The sequence below is a fragment of the Lutra lutra genome, chromosome 4 (genome assembly GCF_902655055.1).
Source record: "Lutra lutra chromosome 4, mLutLut1.2, whole genome shotgun sequence".
In the NCBI taxonomy this organism is placed as follows: Eukaryota; Metazoa; Chordata; class Mammalia; order Carnivora; family Mustelidae; genus Lutra; species Lutra lutra.
Window position 1 is genome coordinate 193517293 of NC_062281.1, and position 21028 is coordinate 193538320.

Here is a 21028-nt window from a genome sequence, read left to right on the forward strand (position 1 = left end):
GCGCCCGGCTCGAGCGGGGGCCCGCCGGCAGCCCCGAAAAGGCGCGGACGCGGGGCGGGCGGGCGGTGACTCAGCCCGGGGCGCGGGGCGGGCGGCGGCGGCGCCGGGCCCGGAGGGGTTAAGTGGGCGGGGGGGGGGGGGGGGGTAAGCGACGCCCCGCCCCCCCCGGGCCCGCCCCCGAGGCCGCGCCTCCCGGCACTACTTAAAGCGGCGGCGCCGCGCGCGCGGCGTTCCTCCCGCTGGCCCCGGCCGCGGCGCGCCCCAGTGCCCCCAGCGACGGCGCAATGGAGCGGCCGGCACCCCTGGCCGTGCTGCCCTTCTCGGACCCCGCGCACGCGCTGAGCCTGCTGCGCGGCCTGAGTCAGCTCCGCGCCGAGCGCAAGTTCCTGGACGTGACGCTGGAGGCGGCGGGCGGGCGCGACTTCCCCGCGCACCGCGCCGTGCTGGCAGCCGCCAGCCCCTACTTCCGCGCCATGTTCGCGGGGCAGCTGCGCGAGAGCCGCGCCGAGCGGGTGCGCCTGCACGGCGTGCCGCCCGACATGCTGCAGCTGCTGCTCGACTTCAGCTACACGGGCCGCGTGGCGGTGAGCGGCGACAACGCCGAGCCGCTGCTGCGAGCCGCCGACCTGCTGCAGTTCCCGGCGGTGAAGGAGGCGTGCGGCGCCTTCCTGCAGCAGCAGCTCGACCTGGCCAACTGCCTGGACATGCAGGACTTCGCCGAGGCCTTCAGCTGCGCGGGGCTGGCGAGCGCGGCGCAGCGCTTCATCCTGCGCCACGTGGGCGAGCTGGGCCCGGAGCAGCTGGAGCGCCTGCCGCTGGCGCGCCTGCTGCGCTACCTGCGCGACGACGGGCTGTGCGTCCCCAAGGAGGAGGCCGCCTACCAGCTGGCGCTGCGCTGGGTGCGCGCGGACCCGCCGCGCCGCGCCGCGCACTGGCCGCAGCTGCTCGAGGCCGTGCGCCTGCCCTTCGTGCGCCGCTTCTACCTGCTGGCGCACGTCGAGGCCGAGCCGCTGGTGGCGCGCTGCCCGCCCTGCCTGCGCCTGCTGCGCGAGGCGCGCGACTTCCAGGCGGCGCGCTACGACCGCCACGACCGCGGGCCCTGTCCCCGCATGCGCCCGCGCCCCTCCACCGGCCTCGCCGAGATCCTCGTGCTCGTGGGCGGCTGCGACCAGGACTGCGACGAGTTGGTCACCGTCGACTGCTACAACCCGCAGACGGGCCAGTGGCGCTACCTGGCCGAGTTCCCCGACCACCTGGGCGGGGGCTACAGCATCGTGGCGCTGGGCAACGACATCTACGTGACGGGTGAGGGCACTGGGGGCCCGCCGGGAGGACCCCGGGTTAGCCTCCTGCGCCCCTGGGGGAGGGCATTTTCCTGCTGGAGGAACCTGAATCCCGGGACCGCCCCGCAGTGAGAGCGGGCCCCTTCCCTACCCCCTCCCCGCCCCCCGCAGGCCAGTGGGTACACTTCTAGAGCTGGTGCTTTCGATCCAGAAGACCGTTGTGTGAGCGGGGACGAGCAGCTGCTTGTGGGCTCTTTGTTGGTGGTGGGGCGGCCTAGATGACAGATGAGCCCCCTCCTTGGCGGGGATGTGCCCCCACCCCCATTTGGTTAGCGGATAGAGGGGCATTCACCCCATACAATGGGTGCTTTCTTCTCCCTAAGGAATCCAGAGACAGGCAGGGGCTGGCGCTCCCTGAGACATCCGTTCTGGGTCCTGGGGATTTCTCCCGCCCAGCTGAGCCACATGGCCCCCCTGACGCACTCATCCTGTCACCAGTGACAGGGTTCCCTCGGGCTTGCACCTAGGCTGTGCGCTGGGGGTCACATGGTGTTTAGGCTGCTCCCGGCCCAGCGACTGTAAACATGGTCACATGCTAAGAGGTTTTCTTCCAGTTACTTGGCCCAAACCCCAAAACACTGCCGAGTCATGCTGGGCGGGTCCCAGCCTGCTCTGGTCCTGGGCATCTCCCACATTTTTCATTAAAGAGAAATCCCAATTCAGACAAGGGGCTACCTCCTTCCCTGGGGTGAGGAGGGGCGGTGTCTGTGACAGCTATATAAGGGAAGAACCCGGCTCCGAGGAAGCCTGTTATCAGTCAGTGAACTGAGGCCGGCCCCGGCCATCAGCGCTGCTGTGCCCAGCCTGGCACATTCAGGAAAAAGCCAGCTCTGAACTCTGGTGCCCCCCACCTCCGGTTGACAAGTGGAGGAATCCGGGCTTGAGGACACGCTCAGCTCTTCCCTGGCCTGCTGCTGAGTTTCAGCCTTTTCTGGAATATGCTGAAATCGGTCCCTTTCCGACCTGAGATCGGCCCTGTGTTTGGGAGCTGTGCTCTCCCAGCCCATGAAAGTCTGGCCGGTGAACTCCCTCCCAGAACTAGTTAGGCTCGCCCAACTTCGCACACCCCTTCCATAAATGTCTCAGCCGAGCAGCTAATCCTTTGGGTTTAGACAGGTGGCTGGGTCATTCCATACAGCTGCCTGTAGGGAATTTCATGGGGGCCACAAAGCCGGCTTCAGCTGCCCCAGACAATTATCCTTTACAAGGAAGAAAGCAGGCAGAGTGCACTTCTTAAGAGCTTTGTCTTTTAAAAAGCTCAGGGCTATGAGACGGATAAAATGTCCCGCGTCCTCTGCCCTGTGGCGCCAGCTTTGGAGACAGGAGGGGATGTGGCCCCCAGAGTGCTTGGGGTCCCTTCACACTGGAAATTCTAATGTGCCGGGTAGGCCTGGTTTAGTTGATGATTATAGCCAGCCCCACTAGTGGCGCTGGAGGGTGGCGCGAGGGGTTAGCTCTTTTCTGAAAGAAACGTGGAGAGAGTGGACGTTGTACTTGTGGGCCTTGATGGTGTACCCAGACGGAGCATGTGTAGGTAACCTGCACCCGGTCAAGAACCAGAGCCCCCGAGTTCCACTCGTCCTGGCACTGGCTTGTTTGGGGCGGGGGGCTGCCCAGGAAGGCAAGAATTCCTTGAACCAGTCCCTGTTCTCCCTATCCTCCTGCTTTGAGGCTCCCCAGAAGTTTTGGCCCTGAGACGGATGCCCTGCTTCGGTTGAGGTGTATGGGGGGTGTCTAGACCGAGGTTTCGGTTTACTTAGAATTCCGCCAAAGGGCCTTTGCTTGACCCACACAGATGGAGCGGTGTCCTTACGGCCTGAGGCTCTCTTGCCCTCCTGGGCTGTGGTCAGCAGGTGCACAGCCTTTACCCCCGCATGAAGCCAGCCCCCAGCCATGGCTTTGCGGGGAGAGGAAGGGTGTTTACATTGAAACCCAACAAAGTTACTTCCTCCCCTGGGAGATTCCCTTGGGGGAAGTTCGCAGAGGCAGGGGCGGGTGACTCACCCCATGTTGGCAGGGGCTGACCTGTCCCCTGCACGTCCTTGCAGGTGGGTCTGATGGCTCCCGGCTCTACGACTGCGTGTGGAGGTACAACTCCAGCGTGAACGAGTGGACAGAGGTGGCGCCCATGCTGAAGGCCCGCGAGTACCACAGCTCGTCCGTGCTGGACGGGCTGCTGTACGTGGTGGCCGCGGACAGCACGGAGCGCTACGACCACACCACGGACTCCTGGGAGGCCCTGCAGCCCATGACCTACCCCATGGACAACTGCTCCACCACCGCGTGCCGTGGCCGCCTCTATGCCATCGGCTCCCTAGCCGGCAAGGAGACCATGGTGATGCAGTGTTACCACCCGGACACGGACCTGTGGTCACTGGTGGACTGTGGCCAGCTCCCGCCCTGGTCCTTCGCCCCCAAGACCGTGACTCTGAACGGACTCATGTACTTCATCAGGTGAGTCCCCGGCGGCCGACCTCTTCCCTTCTTCCTCCCCAGGCCCCGTGCTGAGGCCCCTCCTCCCCGTGCTCCTCATCTCCTAGACGAGGAAGCAGCCAGAGCTGGGATCCCGGGCTAGACCTTTCTAAACCTGGAGCCTTTGTTCTGCCCCATTTCTTTGAACAGTTTCTGTGGGCTTCTAGGTGTTCTGAGTCAGGAGATCCAAACTGATGGAGTTAGATCTCTTGATTGACTGATTGGTTGGTTGATTAGTGTCAGGTCCTTTGAGAGAACTTTCTGAGATTCCCGGAAGCTAAATACAGTGTGTTGCTTTGCCTTCTCTTCCACTTGGAGGATCCTGGTCTCGGCCCTGGTGGTTCCCACGAACCGTTTACTATAAAGAAACCTGCCCTACCTAAGGGGGATTTTGAATCTTAAAAAGTCTTAAGGGAGAGCTCACTTGAGTGGGGAGGTGCTGCCTTGTCAGAGGGACCCTGTGCTCACCGAGCAGAGTGTCCGTGCCCAGCTGCCAGGTCCGAGAGCCCGGTGGGGGCTCCGCTCCACCTCTCCACTTACAGCAACACTTGGGCCTTCGGTGCGTGTGTGCGGGTTCTCTCCTGACCTGGCACAGGGGGGCCTCATGGTTCTGTGGAGCCGATGCTCTTCTCTCAGGGTTCCACGGGGAGGGACCCGGGTGGGAGCAGGGCCCAGATCTACCTGGGGGACACAGGGACAGTGACGATAGCACTTGTGAGGGCCCTGAGCTGTGCGTGGCCCGTCTCCGAGTTGATCTGTGACTGTCCGAGGCGATGGGCATCCCTGGTCATTCCTGCTTCACGGGCAGCAGCAGAGGCTTCCAGGGGCAGGGCACTGACGGTCTGAATCAAGGATACCCAACCCCAGTCCTAGTGTGATGTCACTGTATCATGGTTTCCCAGGGCCAGGCTGTGTCCTTGCCAGTGTGGGGCAGAGATGGGTGGCCGGGGGTCTGGATGACCTGCCATAGCCAAATGCCCTCTCCTCATGGGCCAGTGGGCATCCCGGGGCTCCCGCCTGCTACGCATAGCGTGTGTGTGTGAGAGAGAACTTACAGGTGTGTGTCCCTGCTCCTCCCTTCTTGGCCTAGAGCCTGTCTGGAAGCTTTGGGACCAGGAGGGAAGGGTAAGGTCTGACTTGCGGTTTCCTCCATCGCCTTCTCCCCAGGGGCTTTGACTTGGGAGCCTCCGAGGAAGTATGTTAGCCTCAGCTGTAAGCCTTGTCTCGCGTTCTACGTTGCACTGGCCTTTTCTGCCCCTCAGCTCTGCTCCCCCAGACCCCTGGCTCCCTTCCCAGGCTTTCTTGGTGAGCACATCCAGCAGAGAGATGGCTCCGCTTGCCACGCATCCTTGTGTGCGCTGCAAGAAACGCCCCGGATCTGCGCCAGCTTCTGTCCCGTTATAAAACATCCTCTGACCCTTCCCCCAGCTCTCCCTCTCCCAAGTCAAGGTAGATGTCTTCAGAGAGGGGGTGGGGCAGCTATAAATACTTCTCAGAGCGCCAGGATCTTGGCTTCAGCCCTTCGGTAGCAGTTCCAGCTGGGGCGCCTTTGAGAGTGTCCTCCCTGCCCTGTGATCGAGAGTAAGACGGGCGCGAGGGCCAGTCTGCCCACCGAGGCCCCCCGCGCCTTCCTCCTCCACCTCCGAGCCTCTGTCAGTTACTAACATCCCCCCCCCATGGAAGCATTAGGGTGCTCTCCATGCCCACTGTTCATTCTCCTTTGTATGTGTTCACCTAAGCCATTAGAGCCTGGAGGCAGGGGGCTCAGCTCTGCCCCAATCCCTCCCCCGGAGCAGCCGGAGAGAGTGAGTGGCCCGATTGTCCTCCAGGGGCACAGTGTGGGCAAAGGCCAGGTCTCGTTGTTTTCTAAGATTTATTTACCAATTTGACAGAGAGAGAGACAGCGAGAGAGGGAACACAAGCAGGGGCAGAGGCAGAGGGAGAAGCAGGCTTCCTGCCGAGCACGGAGCCCGATGTGGAGCTCGATCCCAGGACCCCAGGATCATGACCTGAGCCGAAGGCAGACGCCTAACAACTGAGCCACCTGGGCGCCCCAGCCCAGGTCTCGTTCTGATGCACTGCAGTGTTTGTCCCAGAGCCACTGAGTCCATGAACCCCTCAGCCTAATTAGCCACGTAACGCCCTGCTCAGAATGCCACCTGTCCGGGCGGCTTCCGTCCCCAGGCCACTCTTTCAGGGGTACCCAGCACTGGGCAGGGGCCTCAGCTCCTTGCCAGCTGCCGTCCTGGGCCACTCCCTTCTCCAGTGCCCTGCCTCGGTCCCTGGGTGAGGCTCCTTGCCCGGGGTGCCCACTTCCCCGCAGGAGGAGGAGCTGGGAGCGGCAGCCTCTGCTGCTAATTGTCCTCATCATGGGGACTACAAACTAGGAACGGTTTTTATATCTTGAGATGGTTGGAGGAAAAAACTCAAAGCAGAAGCGTTATTTTATGACGTGAAAAGTTGCACGTAGGGTGCCTGGGTGGCTCAGTTAAGCGTCTGCCTTCGGCCCAGGTCATGATCCCGGTGTCCTGGGATCAAACCCTGCGTCCGGCTCCCTGCTCAGCGGGGAGCCTGCTTCTCCCTCTCTGCCCGCTTGTGCTCTGTCTCTCTGTGTCAAATAAGTAAATAAGTGAAATCTTTTAAAAAGAAAAGTTGCGCGAAATACAAATTTCTGTGTCCATAAGTAAGGTTTTTTTGGAGTTCGTCCAGCCCTAGCGGCTGCTCTGTGTTTACGGCGGCGGGCAGCGTGGGGAGTTGCTGCAGTCCGCTCCCCGAGGCCTAACCTGTGCGCGGACTGGCCCTTCTGCTGAGCCCTGACTTGTTACCGTCACTGCCCTTTGGGGGTTAGTGTCTCTGCCTTTCGAGGCTGGGCCTTTGAGCCTTTTTTGGCGGGGATAAGGATATGTCAAGGTTGCAGGATCCTGACCCCAAAGGGAAGGGCAGCGCTGGTACTTCTCTCCTGTGACTGTGGCTGTCCTGCCGGGCATCCAGAACACAGCAGGGAACAGGAGGAGGCTGGGGGGCTGACAGCGGAGGGGAGCGCCATGACCTAGGAGTAGTCGGGATGCATGGCGGTGGGCAGTGGGGCAGAGGATGGCCTGGCCCGGTCCTCCATGGGAGGGAGGACGAGCCCAGATTGGAAGACCGAGAGGAGACGGGTGGGAAGAGTTGTGATGAGTTCATATCTGAAGCCATCCGGGGGGCGGCCATGAGGGCAGGGAGGCCACATTGGTGTAGAGCAGTGGGGAGGGTTAGGCACCAGAAGGTGCGATCTTCAGGTTTGAGAAGCAGAGTCTGGTTCTGAGCTCAGAACCCAGGCCAGCTGGTGTGGGCCTGAACTTGGCCCCTGCAAACAAGGGCTAAGGTCCCACCGGCCTCTGGACTGCCAGATGGCATCAAAGAAGTTCCCACAGGAGCGGGGCCTATGTGGCCATCCTCTCCAGCTTCTCACACCCAAGGATGCTTCCTCCTGGCTCCGACACATTCCCTCCTCTCCTCCCACCCACAGGGACGATTCCGCGGAGGTGGACGTGTATAACCCCACGAAGAATGAATGGGACAAGATCCCATCTATGAATCAGGTAAATATGCAAACAGGTTGGCCTTGGAAGCACAGGCTGGTCCTGTTTTCTGGCTAACACGTTGCCATGGTGTGTTTGGGAAATAGACCGGGGGGGGGGGGGGGGCAGGAACTGTGTTGAGGCCTTTTTCACAGCGTTCTCTCACGTAATAGAGGACAGGTTTTTCCCTCAGTTCATACTGTGCGGCACCGAGACCTTAAATAAATCCCAGGGTCAGACAGTTTAGCAAGTTCATCTGCACAGAACCGTATTTACTGGATGCCTGCTGTAAGTCAAAGAGTATGTGGGGAGGAACATTCCACAGAGGGACAGCAAGTGCAAAGGCCCTGGGGCTGGGTGTGCCTAGTGTGGTCTTAGAAGAAGCCTCACAGCCCAGTGTGGCTGGAACAGAGTGAACAAGGGGATAGCAGAGGGCATGAGGTCAGACAGGAGTGACCCTGGGAAGTCGGGAAGAGGGGTGCTGAACCCGACCCTGTGACGGAGCTGGGGAAGCGTGGTGGCATTTGGCCATGTGGGCAGTTTCCGTAGTCCCTGACAGTTGTATATACCCACCCACGTCTTCTTTTTGTCTTCCTTAAAATTTCCAAATCTGTTCCCATGCTATCTCTGCATGGCAGTTGTGACAATTGTCACAATTCACAACATTCCAGTTAACAACTTTATGTTTAGGAAATGCAACTTTGTCTTGCCCTGTAATGACCTACCCATTATTAATGGCAGGTTTGGGAAAGGTGCGCCAGTCCGGTTTTGTGGTTCAGAGCCCAGACTTTGAGTCCAGTCCTGGCTCTGCCTCCATCAGCCATACAGGGCTATTTTCCCACCTGTGTGATGGGACGGAGTCTGCCTCAAGCAGAGGCTGCTTTGGCGACCTCCCAGCATCACAGGGACCAGGCGTGGCCTGGGACCCCCATGGGGCCTCTTTCCTGAGCTGGGGTGTAGGAAGGATGCTGGTCCGTCCTGGGAAGGGTGCAGAGGCCACCTTGCCCGTGGGTCCCGGGCATCTTCTCCATGGAGAGAGGCTGGTGCTTTCCGCCCTGCCCTGGCTGCCAACCGCAACTTGCCCGTTCCCCTGGGCCCACAGGTGCACGTCGGGGGCAGCCTGGCTGTCCTTGGAGGGAAGCTCTACGTCTCAGGCGGTTATGACAATACATTTGAACTCTCGGACGTGGTGGAGGCCTATGACCCAGAGACCCGGGCCTGGAGCATCGTGGGGCGGCTCCCGGAGCCCACCTTCTGGCATGGCAGTGTCAGCATCTTCCGCCAGTTCATGCCCCAGGTGCCCCCGGGTGGCCGTGGCTTTGAGCTGGACAGCGGCAGCAGTGACACAGATGTGGCGCGGCCCCGGCTGCCACAGAACCCCGACGAGCTGCACTAGCCCCGGCCCGGCCCGGGGAGGGCCTCGGCACAGGTACTATGACATGGCTGCGGTGGGGGGCGGTGAGCCCCCACCTCCGCGCACCAGGACTGGGTGGGTTCAGCAGGTGCAGCCTGGGCTCAGGCTGTGGAGTGAGCCTCAGGGTCTGACCCCGGAGACTTCCTGTGCTCAGAGAGCCTGATACGCAGCTTCTGCGACCCCGACCAGTGGCCGACGCCCCTCCCTGGGTCCAGGAAGAGCAGCTTCCTACGGGCAAATGTCTCTGGCTGCAGCAGGGAACTCCTCCTGCTGCCGCTGCCCCCACCTCCTTGCCCCCCCCTTAGAGAGGAGGGCCACCTGTGGGGTACAAGTCCTCCCCTGAGAGTCTGGGAGTGGTCCAGGCCTGTCCTCCCAGGCCTGCAGGCTCCGCTGACCTGGAGCATTGGGAACCAGGCTGGCAATGGCCGCAGTGGGGTCCTAGACACCGTGTCCAGTGCCAGATATCGCAGTGGGCCAGCTCCCCAGACAGAGGGCCTCTGCCTACCTGGCTCCATCCCCCCTCGGGGGCGTCACAGCAGAACACTCCTTACAGGGGTATGTGATCCCAGTGCCCGCAGGCCAGTGGGACCGGATAGGAGGGCGACCTTGAACAGGGGGCCCTTGAGGGATATGCCAGTGAACCTGGGCTGAGGCCAACGCTGGGTGTCCCTGTCCGCCCACCCCTCCAGGTGGTGTGTTCCACCTGACTGGGAGACCTCCAGGACCATCTTCCTAGGTGTGTGCCGGAGAGGGCAAGAGCCCACAGGTGTCAGGTTGTAGCCTCTTACTGGGCAGCGCAGCCGGGCAGATGGCTGCAGGTGCCCTCGCCCTCCCGTGGGAGCAGAAGCCTGCTGCTTCCAGAGGAGACCCTGGGCAGGGCAGCGGCCATGGTTGGCTGCAAGTTTTGAAACACAGTGTGGCCCTTCCTGGAAGAAGGGGGTGGAGCTGGGGAGGGAGGCAGCAAGAAACAGTCTGGATTGACTCTTTAACGTCTTCTGGAGCCGCTTCTGCGGGCGGGGTGATGCTCCCCGCTCCTCCAAAGCCTGGGGCTTCTCCAGGAGAGTGGCGGGGGAGCTCTGGGAAGCTCCACAGCTCAGTGGCCCGTTTTCCTCTTGGGAGTGACTGGTCTTCTCTCAAGGTCCCCAGGTAGCCTTCAGTTGGATTTGTCTTGCTTCCAAAGAGGAGGATGTTTGCATCTCCCTCCTTAGAAACATGGAAAGCAAGTGTTTGTTGAGTTGCCGTTCCTAGTGAACGGAGTTGGAAATGCGTTCGTACTGGCACTGTCCCTTCCTAAGTGGCACTGAAACACTTTCATTGGCCACAGGGCATGGGTGCTTCTGGGGAGGAAGCCCCATGGCCTCAAGAGCTTTAGGCTAGGGTCCCCCCACATCGTGCCCTGGTGGGGAGTCCTCACTATCAGACCTGGGCCGGGACCCCGGGCTGGAGCACTCCAACTCGCGGCCAGCCCCTCAGTCGTGCCCCACTTTGTCACCTCCGCACACCCACTGTGCCCAGAAGGCGGGGTTGTGGGCCTTCCTGGGATTCCCCTGCGCCGGGCAGGCCTGGCTGTGGGATCCCTCGGGCCCGGGCTTCTTCATGCCCCAGGTGTCGCCTTCACCCCTCCTGGTAGGAGTGTTGGTCTCCCCCGCCCAACCCCAGGGGTGGTCTGGCTCTGCGCTGCCCGGGCTGGGGATGACTCTCCTCTGGCTCCGGTGCCTTCCCCTTGGAGGTCATCCGTGCTCTGTGAAGCGTCTGTCCTTGGTTCCAGTGTGGGCAGAGGCTGCCCAGGCAGGATGGCTCGTCCCCTGGCAGGGGAAGGGCAGGGCTGTGCCGCCCAGTACTGACGGAGCTCTGTGCCAGCCCCTGTGGCCTGCGCCCTCGGTGTGCGGACGTGTCACACAGGTAGATGCGCGTCTGCAGGACACCCTCCCAGAGGAAGAATGCAGGCCTGGGCCTCGTGGCGCGCTCTGCGAAGGCAGGGTGGGCAGTCCAGCGTGGACATGTGCTGTGGTTGCTGGAACTGTCCCGGCCTCCCTCCAGCGGAACTGGGCTCTGTCAAGGTCAAGGATTTCCCGCGGTCAGCAACTTACAGGGAGAGGTGTCCTGTAACGCTTTTCTGTTGGGACGGGGGCACTGCACACACCTTGTTTTCCATACAAAACCAGGCTTTGTCGACCGCACAAGAGGCACAATGAGGGCTGGTGCCCACTCAGGCCTCTGTGCGGCCTCTGCCGCAGAGGCTCCCTCATGGTGGGGGCCCGTCTCGGTTCCTACTCCTCTCTTTTTGGTACTTTTCTGCGACGAGCTACCACGTGACTGACCACCCGTGTCCAGAGGCCACTCAGATGGTGGTTGGCGTCGTGTGCACCAATGACAGGCTCCGCGCTTGGGCCAGAATCCGCAGGTCCCCTCCACCCGGACCCTGTCTTCGGTTTGGGACACCAGGGTGGGAAGGGGAGGCGGTGGCCCCGGCAGCACAGGTTCCAGCAGACCCCAGCAGGGGGTCCAGGGTCGGGCCGGCCCTCCCTCACCCTCCCTGCTCCCGGTGGCACTTAGAGATGTCTGCACACTGGCTGGGGTCAGAGATGGGTCGGCTCGGGGTAGAACCGTCTGTGTTGGATGCACAGAACTTTTGGTCTATGAGACAAATTAAGTTATGAAAATTCAGTGACTGGTATTTAATGCTGATTTGCTATAAAGTATTCTATATTTATATGATTTCAGAGACTTAGTACTAAAGGACACACCCCATTTGGTGTCCAACATCTAGTTCCAGCCTCAGGGCATGGGGCAGATTTGCCTATTTATTTGTTCAATAGGCCTGGCTGTCCGGGATCCTATTTAAGATAGTAGGATGCCCTCAGTATATACTTTTTCGAAATAAAACTATTTCCTATACACTCGGTGTCATGGTCTTTATCCTGCTGCTGGTGTCTTGGAAACTTTGGGCAGAGCCAGAGCAGTGTAGGGCTGTCGCCATGCCAGATGGGGGAGGGGACAGAGGTTGGGAGTGCCCAGGGCTCCTAAAAGTCTTGGAGCAAAGCTTTTGAGGCCCTTCCTTGTCTCCGATCAGTACAAGGTGGGAAGCGGCGGGAAGAGGAGGCTGAGCCCCAGACGAGCAGCATGCAGGTGCCCAAGTCCTGCCCTCACTCGCCACTCCAGAGCTGGTTTGGCCTCCCCGACTCCCCCTCTTGGCACTCTGCCCCCCATCTTGCTTTCCCCCACTCCTGAAGGTAGGGTCTGAGACCCCATCTGCAGTGGGCGAATGTTGGACCCGGGCTAGGGGGGAGAAGCCATGGGTCCCTTGGGCCATGAAGCCCAGAAAGCCTCCTCATGCAGACTCCAAGGGAAAGACCAAGGCCTGAGCAAGGGAAGGGAGCATCTTGAGGCCATAGGTCATTACCTCTGTAACAACTGCACCGAAGTGCCCTTGGGACCGTGCATAGCCTGGGCATCCGTGGTTGTCCCTGAACCCCGGAATACGGTCTTCACCTCTGAGTGCCCCCGTGGTCAAGGAATAAAAAGAAAGCAGCTTAGATTGGTTCTGGGTCTACAACAGATTGTCCTCCTCAAACTCCAGGAGGAAGTTAGCAGAGCACGGGGCTGGTGTTTCGGGGAAGGCCCAGTGACGGGATTTAGGTAGTCCCTGACTTAAGCTCTCGGTCATGACCATCAGCACCCCATTCAGAATCTGCTCCGTGCCAAGCACTGAGCCAGGCCCTGTGCTCCGGGTGGAGTGGTTGTGAACGGTTGTGTGCAGTCCTTAACACCCATCCCCTCCCCCTGAATCTGGGGAGTGATGTTCTGGTGACGACCTGGCCCAACACAGCTTGGCAAAGGTGACACTACGTGACTGGAGGGCTATGTCATGAGAAGGCCTCACAATTTTGGCCTGTAGAACATTTATCCTTGGCGGCCAGCCACTGTGCTGGGAGGAAACCTGTGGAGAGGGGCCCAGGCTCACACCCGGCACCCTCCTGCCAGGCACAGACCCCCGCCCTCCAGTCTCCAGGGAAGTCCCGGGGCGGTCTGCCACCCAGCTGCTGATGACTGCAACGATCCTGGCACAGAGGGTTGGGCTGGTCCTCATTCCACTAAAGATGAGGAAATGAAGCAATCGTTTGCGTCAGGTCACAGTGCTATTAATAAAGCTGAGCACCCCCGCAGTCTTCCTCTGTGATCTGGCACCCGGCCCTGCTGTCCCTGTGGCTGATGAACCCAGGGACCAGCAGGGCCTCCTGTCATTCTAGACGTGGCCTTGCCTGAACTCCAGGCCCCCTCGACAAGCAAAGCAAGTTAGGACCCTCCCAAGGGAAGGATCTGGTCTGTGGTCCTCTGCCAGCCAGGGTCCAGGGCCTGCGAACCAGAGCCCCATCCTCAGGCTCCCCAGTGGGATCTGCTGCACACCAGCAAGGTCCTCTTCAGGGGCCGAGACTCCAGAGCTCTGGTAATGAATTCTACCCCCACCAGGTGGCAGCACCACGGCTGAGAAACAGCCACGCCCCACGCCCAGTTCCAGAACGAGACAGAGACAAGCACAGAGGAGAGCACCCAAGCATCTCACTCTCTGAGGTCTCCCGACAAGGTGGGGAAGCTGCTGGTTGAGCAGCAGCCCGAGGTACAGAGATGGCTGGGCAAGGTACCGTTTCTTCTAGACTCTATGGGAAAGCAGCACAGCCGTGGAAACTAGGTGACTGGGGAATGACCGCCAGACAGGCTGAAACGCTGAAGTCCAAAGCCGTGTGGTTTATTGGGGGCTGAGGCCAAGCGGGCAGTGACGGCAGGGCGGCTATGTGTCACAGTCCTCGGGGATGGCCGCCGTGATGATGAGCGAGGGCTCCATGACACTCGGGCTCACCAAGCTCTCCTCCGCACAGAGTCTCTGGCCAGGGAGCTGGGAGGCCAGGCCGCCCTGGGCTAGGGACGCCACGATGACCTCAGCCGAGCCCACCTCCAGCTCGGCAGGGGGCTGCAGTGCCACCACCACCATCTTCTCGTCCTCAATGACCAGGTTCCGAAGCTTGCGCTGCCGAGGATTGTAATTCTCCACCCGGTCGTGGATCTCCATGTGCCTCCGGAGGTGGGCCTGGGGCGGGGGCAAGAGGACTCAGGGCTGGCCCGGGAGAGGTGCGGGGCCCAAGGGGGCAGGAGCAGGGCCTCTGGCTCCAGGCCTACCTGCCGGGTGAACTTGTAGCCACACTCCGTGCACTCGAACTTCCTGACCCCCTTATGCCTTCTGACGTGCACGCGCAGCTGCTCTACGGCTGCGGAAGGGGAGGGAAGGGACCCGGCATCAGGAGAGGAGGGAACTGAGCAGGTGGTGCTGGGGTGAAGGGTGGTCCGGGTGTGTGGCTGCCTCACAGCACCCCCAGGGCCCTGCACAGAACCCTCCGGAGCCTCCACCCGACCTCGCGACAGCTCCAAGCTCGTCTTGAAAGCATAGGAAACAGATCCTCCGGCAAGTTTTCATGCCAAAGAGACGCTCACAGAAGCCACTGCTGCCCCTCCCTGCAGAGACTCCAGTACGCTCAGATCCCCCGCGGCACGCTCAGGGACGTGTGAGGGATGCAAAGCCAAGTACCTTTGAAGGTCTTCCCGCAGATCTGGCAGAAGTGAGGCCGGCCCTCCTGGTGGCGGCTGGCCACGTGCCTCAGCAGGGGCCCCTTCTCCGTGAAGCGCTGCTCGCAGAACTCACAGCTGAACGGCCTCTCGCCCGTGTGGGTGCGGTTGTGCTTGTCCAGGCTGGCTGTGGGGACAAGGTGGGGGGCTCAGCCGCTGGGCCTCGGCCCCAGCACAGGGAAAGGCCAGGCCCGCCTCACCTTGCGTGCGGAAGGTCTTGCCGCAGAGGTGGCACTGGAAGGGCTTCTCGCCGGTGTGCGTGCGCAGGTGCATGTTGAGGTTGGCCTTCTGGGTGAAGGCGTGACTGCAGAACTCACAGACGTACGGCCTCTCGTTCCTGCCCGGACGGGGGGACGGACACAGACACCATCAGCAAGGGAAGCAGCCCCCTTCACTCTGCCCCTGGCCCAAGGAAACCATCACGCCTGAATCACGGCCGCCTGACTCGGGGGACCAGGCCCCAGCGGAGACCAGCTGTGCAGAAGAAGGGCTGGGGCGGTGCCGCTGGGAAAAGCACACCGGCCCCATCCGGGGAGCCGCGGTACTCTAAGACTCTCCCCCCACCCTTCTGCCCGCAAACTCTCTTATCCCTCAGGTGCCGCCACCAGAGCGGCTCCAGTCCCACACAAGCCTCAGCTAAGTCTGTCTTCCAGGCCCACGCACCGGTCTGGGGAAAGACCACCCGTGCACACCTGTGCTTGGCCTTGATGTGCATCTGCAGGCCATTCCGGCTGGAGGCCCTGTGCCCGCACTCCTCACACACGAACAGCTTCTCCCCGCGGTGCTTGAAAGCCTCGTGCAGCTGCAGTTCCGTCCGGGACAGGAAGCACTTGGCACAGGTGGGACACTATGCGACAGACGGAGCAAGACCGGGGTGAGGGCAGGGAGGGGCTCCCTGTCCTCCACACAACAGAAGCCACGGAGCCCGCCTGGCTCTGACCACCTCCTCGCTCTTGCCAGTTCCCAGTGCCCGGCCGGCCCGGCACTCACGGCATGGGGCTTGGGGGCGCCGTGCAGCTTGATCAGGTGGCTCTGCAAGTCCTTCTTCTGCATGAACTGCTGGGAGCAGGAGGAGCACTGGAAAACAGGCCCATGGTCACCTCTTTGGGCACCCCCCAGGCTGTGGGGGCAGGAACCCAACAGCAGGGCCAAGCCTAAGATGCCAGGAGGTTCCCTGACCTGGGGTAAAGGATGCTCCAGAGAGGGCCGCCAGTGCCAGGCCCACAGGGACGCTGAGCCCGCCCTCCACGGAAAGAAAGAAGGACCCAGAAAGGGCCAGTGTCCCTGCGCGAAGGTAGGGGACACAAGACGGGTAGGGAAGGCTGGGCTTCTTGACAGCTAGCGAGGAGGCGGTACCCAACATCAGCCCATGTACGGGGCTTGGCAGGAGGGATCCTGGGGCTGCCCCTCTGCCCACCGCCCTGGGGACAGGCCAAGCCTGACCTTGTAGGGCATCTCTCCGGTGTGGGACACCATGTGGACCCGCAGCTCCATCCTCCGGCGGAAGGTCTCCTGGCACACGGAGCACGTGAAGACCTGGCAGTGTGAGGGCAAGCAGGGCCGGCATCAGGGGGGGCTCTGCCTGCGACGGCAGCCTCTGCCCGGGCTTCCACTCGCTGCTGGGAGGAGTCTGCCCGAGGGGGGGGGCGCTAGGGTGGGAGAGGGCAACACGTGACCTGCCTGCCCTGACCCTGATGGTCGCCGAGCTCTGCAAACCCACCATGCCAGGCTGGGGGAAGGGGCTGAGAGACCTCCCCACAACCCCCAGCAACAGGCCTCTAGGAAGAAGAGGGTAGCATTTAGTGGGCCACGTCACGTGGGCCAGCCCGTGGCGTGCGGGCAGGTGGCCTTTCTCAGCAGCCATCCCCCACTTAAGACACCCCTTCTCCAGAGTCCCGGGGCCCACATGGGCAAGCCCAAAACGCCTCCCACCAAGTGCCTCCTGCTCTTGGGACCGATGTGCCCACCTGTGATACCATGGAGTGGACTCGATGGCACCCAAGGACACTCCAGCTCTCCTGGGTTTACAGTCCTAAGACTGTCTCCTGGGGGCCCCTCTCAGACGGCAGGAAGACAAAGGCCAGCATGCTCTGCCCACAAATCCTGGGCCAACCCACAGGTACCTGTTCGGAGCGGTTCATGCAATTCCGGGCTTCATGCTCCACAAGATTCTCCTTCCGAAAGTAACACTTTCCACATTTGGGACACTCGAAGGGTTTCTCCCCAGTGTGTTTCCTGCCAGGAAAAGGCACAGAGGGTGTGGGGCCTGAGCGACTTCCCACTGCTCCCGCACCCAGTGACCCTCCGACTCCCCACCAGCAGTGCTGGGCTCCACAGCAGAGAGGAAGAGCAGTCCTGGCCATGGCTCCCCACTTGGCTTGGTCAGACCTGGCTGACGAAGCCACACAGGTGCGCCCAGAAGCCCTCCTCCTCACGGGAGCCTGCAGAGCTGCACGTGGAGGGGCCCTGCAGAGCCACACGGGCCCAGCTGGCTAGTATCTCGCCAAAGAAATAATCCCTGGGTCCCGACTCCCCAGAGAAACCGCACAGTCCGCCTCAGCTTCTGTGGGCTTTGCCATCACGACCACCAGAACCCGACCGCTCTGCCTGGCCTCCACTCCTACCGCGTAGTGCAGCCGGGCCATCCCCTGCCCGGGCCATCCCCTGCCCGCTGCCTGAGCCCCGTCTCGTGTGGTGCTCCATGCCAGTCTCGACACAGTAAACTCCAGCCTCCAGGGTGACCCTGAGACGTGGTCAGACCTCAGCGCTCCTTTGCTCCCAACCCTGCAACACTGCCCATTTCACCCCGAGGAAAGGCCTGGCACCTAGGAGGCGCAGCCCGCCAGCCCCTTACATCACTCCCCAGCTCTGGCCTCCCTGATGTTTGCCGACCCACCCGCTCACTCTAGGGCCTCTGCTCTGGCCCCCCTCGACCCACAACACTCCCCGCAGCCACTCTCTTGGTGAAGGTCCCACCTCCTTTGAGTCTCCTCCAAATTCCTTTCTTTAAAGCCGCACCACCACCTCACCCTGAACTCCCCGACCTCTGGGCAGGGTTCTGCCCCGGCTTTCTTCTGTGGCACTTCCCATCCTCCACCACACGGTCAAGTTGGCATCTGTCAGTTCCAGTCCGCGCGGCCCTGCTGAGAGGCAGGCGCCCTAACGCCTCTGCTGTATTCGCTAAGCTACCCCCAAGCACGCACAACAGGCTTGTCAGCCACCAGCAGAACGAACGAGCTAACGAACCGTGACCTCAGAGCACCTGAGCGCCCTGGGAGTGCTCTCACCAGTTCTCCGAGGCCAGATGGTTCTCTCCTCTGCCCCTCCACGGACTGTCCTCGTCCCAGTGACCTCGCGAGGGCATCATCCCTTCCCAGGTCTCAAGGCCAGTCCAGGAGCCTGCAGCCCAAGGTAGGGATGGGGACGGTGCCTGCCCCCAAGCCTCCCGCGGGGGAGCATCAGGCAGATGTGGGGGCCTCCCACACCGGCACTTCCCCAGACCCCAGTGGCCGCAGCTGCCCCACAGCAGGGCGAGCAATCCTCAGCTGGCAACGACTCCAGCTCGTCCCCGCCGGCTTCCCAGAGCGCCACGCTGAGAAAGCGTGTGTGGCCCAACCTGGCCTGGCAAGAAATCAGCCTCGGACTATGAGACGGCAGGTCTAGAAAGCACGTCTCTTAGCGGCCCCCCCCCGGAGGCCTCGCGGAGACCTGGAGCAGCGCTGTCAAGAAACCTGTGACCATGGAAATGTTCTGTCTGTGCTCAGTCAGCAGCCAGGGCCCCCCCCCAACTCCGGAGCACTTGAAATGTGGCCAGTGCGTCTAAGAAACGGAACTCATTTTCACTCGTACTGTGAGCTAACATAGCTTCATACAGCCTCTCGCTACCTTTCCAGACAACACAGGTGTAAGCAAACGACCATTTCCCCAGAATCACAGGAGGCACCAACCCTAAAGACTGACATCTTGGCCCAAAGCCCACATTACCAGGCTTCAGAAATACAGCACAAGGCCATGAGCTTCTCTCATCCCCTTAGAAGGCAGCTACAGGTCACGGTCCACAGTGGGTGGGACTTAGTAACAACTGTGCAAACACCCACTCGGAGTAGGAGAAGGAGGAAGAAGAAATCCGACCCCAGGCCCAGTTCTCACTCCCCGATGAGGAGAGGCAGACGCACATCAGACACTACGTGAATCTGCAACGGAGCCCCCGGCCCCCACAAGGCTCAGAAGAGTGCAGTGTGGGCCCTTCCCCTACCAAGAGAATAACGGACAGGAAAAGAAAATTAAAAAACAGACCGTTTACCTGTTGTGGACTTTTAGGTAATATTTGCTGAGGAACTTTTTATGACACGTGGGGCATTCAACTGGCACCGCTGTACCTTTTCTGTTCTCAGCGGGCTCTGCTACCAGGGAACCTGCGCTCAGGGCTGGCTCAGCAGCACACGGCTTTCTGATCACGTTTGATTTCCTCCTGGTTGGCAAGGTCTCAGTCTCTGAAACGTAATCACCATCCCCGTCGTCCTCAACTTGAACCACCACTTCCCACTAGAGCAGAAAAGGCAGCAGGAAGCGAGGTCACCAAATTAATCAGCGGGAGTTCTGGGGACAGATGTCCAGGGCAGCCAGCGCCATCCAGTTCCATCCCAAGGCCTAACCCACACACATTCCCTTTATCGGTGACTGCTCCCATCAGGGTCCTAAGGCAGGTCATGTTGGAATCTTGGATTTGGAGAGCAGCGGCTCTCTCTGTGGGGAGCTGGAAGTCGGGCCGGATTTCACCACCGTCGGGAAACCCCTGTAACCCTGAGGCCAGCTCTCCAACCCCAAGAGGCTGCCAGTCCTCGACAGCTGTGACGCATAGAAAGGTCAGCCTGAGGCTGTGACTAGAGCCAGATTCCTAGGTTCAAAGAAAACCTATTCCAGACCACATAACTAAGATTCTACCTTGGGGTCCAGATTACCCCAGAAGAGCGTCAATCTCTTCCCGCTGACTCCCACCTCCCCATTCCCAGCACCCTGGGCACAATACCTCATTATTCCCGCTCTGCAGCTGAACACCTTCAGCCTCAAAGGGCCTTGGGGGGACTTTGCAATCCTCGGGCTCCTTGTCCTCTGAGGGACAAAGCTTTAAGGTTGGCTTGAGTTTCCCGCGGTGAAAGGAGGGGCTCTCGCTGTGGGAAGGGACAGCAAGCTGGGGCCTCTCGGGGCTGTGACTGCCACTGATCTCCTGGTCCCTGGGGACCTGACCCAGCGCCTTCGAAACGTCCTCCTCCTCCAAGCCTGCCGGCTCCTTGAGGTGGCTGTTCACATTCCGGGGGCCGCTCTGGCCACTCGCTGCCTGCCCCACTGAGGTTTTGGGCTTGAAACTCTGGCACAGCTCCACAGCCTCTGGCACTCGCAACTCCCTGGCTGCCAAGAGCACCTGATCCCGGTTCCCTGAGGTGAGAGCAAGGTGACCAGTGTAGAAGAAGTCCAACAGGAGACCAAAGATCTCGGCGAAGCCGGCAGGGAGGACAACGCTACCCCCTGAGCCATCCCCATAGAGGCTCTGGAAGAAATGGCTGCAGCAGGCCAGGACACTCCAGTGGGCCTTGAACACCAGGCCCCCCACATCCAGGGTGGCATCGCAGTACTGGCCCTTCTCCCGCTGCTTGTTGAGCTCCTGCAGAACCCTCACGCTGTGCTGGATGAAGGAGCCATCCATGGTCTGTCTGGAGGACAGGAAGGCAAAAGTGACACAGTGGCGGCCCATCCCAGCAGCAGCGAGGGAAAGGGGGAAAGGGGAGGGGCACTCTGCTCAACCAGTCCACATTGATCCCAGCGAGGGCCTGGGTCAAGGTTAGAGCGTGCCAGCTGAGCCAGGAATGGGGTGCACGCCTCCTGGGGGTGGGGGCCCGGCGAGGCGCCCACACTGGGTAGGCCAGAGACCACAGCGGGCGGAAGCAAGGCTTGGCGGGGGGCAGGACGGGCGTGAGGAGGTGCGGGTGGGAGGAATCAGTGTGGGAAAAGAATCGGGGGTCGGCGCGAAGTGACCGGCCTGGCACGGCCAGAGGACCCGTGGCAGGGGAGGGCTGCGGGGGCGGACAGGTGAGCAGAACCCACGGCGCGCCCACACGTCCCGGGAGGCCGGGCGGAAGGCGGCCACGGCGGCCCGCAGCTCTTCCCTCCCTCGCCCCGTTCCCCCCGACCTCCTCACCCCGGCCCGTGCTCCCCGCGTCGTCTCCACAGCACCCCTGACCAACTGCCCAGACCTTACGTGCACCGCCGACCGTACGGAGACGCCGCCGCCGCCGCCGCCGCCGTCGCCGCCGCAGGACGTGACGTCAGGGCGCGCCGGACGGAGCGAAAGACCCAGAAGGGCGGGGCCAGGCAGAGAACGGCCAATGGGGTGGGCGAGGGGGCCGGGCCCAGTTCTCTCGGCGTCGGGCTCGCCTCCCGGAGTTGCTTGGCAACGCCCAGCTGGGCGCAGGCTCTTCGCCCGGCTCTGGCCGCGTCCGGGGGTTCCGGCTGCGGTTAGGCCCCGCGGCGGCCTCGACCTGGGGGTGGTAGAGCCCCACCCTCGCCCCAGACAGCAAGCGCAGCCGGGACGCACATTTCACCGCTTTATTGGCAGCCCGGAG

At 61.7% G+C, this 21028-nt stretch overlaps 2 protein-coding genes across 7 annotated transcripts; one reads left to right on the plus strand and one right to left on the minus strand.

The window, feature by feature from the left end:
- Positions 1-221: 221 nt before the first annotated feature.
- Positions 222-11687, plus strand: KLHL21 (kelch like family member 21). The gene is made up of 4 exons (XM_047724106.1): positions 222-1305; positions 3392-3797; positions 7324-7396; positions 8478-11687. Exons 1-4 carry the CDS (start codon positions 285-287, stop codon positions 8769-8771), a joined length of 1794 nt encoding a protein of 597 aa, XP_047580062.1. The 5' UTR covers positions 222-284; the 3' UTR covers positions 8772-11687.
- A 1828-nt stretch (positions 11688-13515) lies between these two features.
- ZBTB48 (zinc finger and BTB domain containing 48) lies at positions 13516-20737 on the minus strand. 6 transcript variants are annotated; one of them, XM_047724100.1, is made up of 11 exons: positions 20660-20737; positions 19438-20119; positions 18712-18953; positions 16532-16643; positions 15852-15944; positions 15399-15485; positions 15101-15255; positions 14609-14745; positions 14371-14535; positions 13965-14053; positions 13516-13875 (listed from the first exon to the last, which is right to left on the minus strand). In XM_047724100.1, the coding sequence occupies exons 2-11, from the start codon at positions 20110-20112 to the stop codon at positions 13579-13581; spliced, it is 2052 nt and encodes a 683-aa protein (XP_047580056.1). In that variant the 5' UTR covers positions 20113-20119; positions 20660-20737; the 3' UTR covers positions 13516-13578. The 6 variants fall into 6 exon arrangements, with proteins under 6 accessions (XP_047580056.1, XP_047580058.1, XP_047580057.1 ...); XM_047724102.1 differs by having other exon boundaries at positions 19438-20115; positions 20660-20706; XM_047724101.1 differs by having other exon boundaries at positions 20665-20704.
- Between the last annotated feature and the right edge of the window lie 291 nt (positions 20738-21028).

Bases quoted from the DNA above. Each gene is read 5' to 3' on its own strand.
- KLHL21 (XM_047724106.1), top strand. From the start codon at position 285: ATGGAGCGGCCGGCACCCCTGGCCGTGCTGCCCTTCTCGGACCCCGCG. The intron at 1,306-3,391 runs GTGAGGGCACTG...ACGTCCTTGCAG, and splicing joins CAACGACATCTACGTGACGG to GTGGGTCTGATGGCTCCCGG. The intron at 7,397-8,477 runs GTAAATATGCAA...CTGGGCCCACAG, and splicing joins AGATCCCATCTATGAATCAG to GTGCACGTCGGGGGCAGCCT.
- ZBTB48 (XM_047724100.1), bottom strand. From the start codon at position 20,112: ATGGATGGCTCCTTCATCCAGCACAGCGTGAGGGTTCTGCAGGAGCTC. The intron at 15,486-15,851 runs GTCAGGCTTGGC...CCTGTTTTCCAG, and splicing joins CCGGAGAGATGCCCTACAAG to TGCTCCTCCTGCTCCCAGCA. The intron at 14,746-15,100 runs GTGTGCACGGGT...CCGTCCGGGCAG, and splicing joins CACATCAAGGCCAAGCACAG to GAACGAGAGGCCGTACGTCT.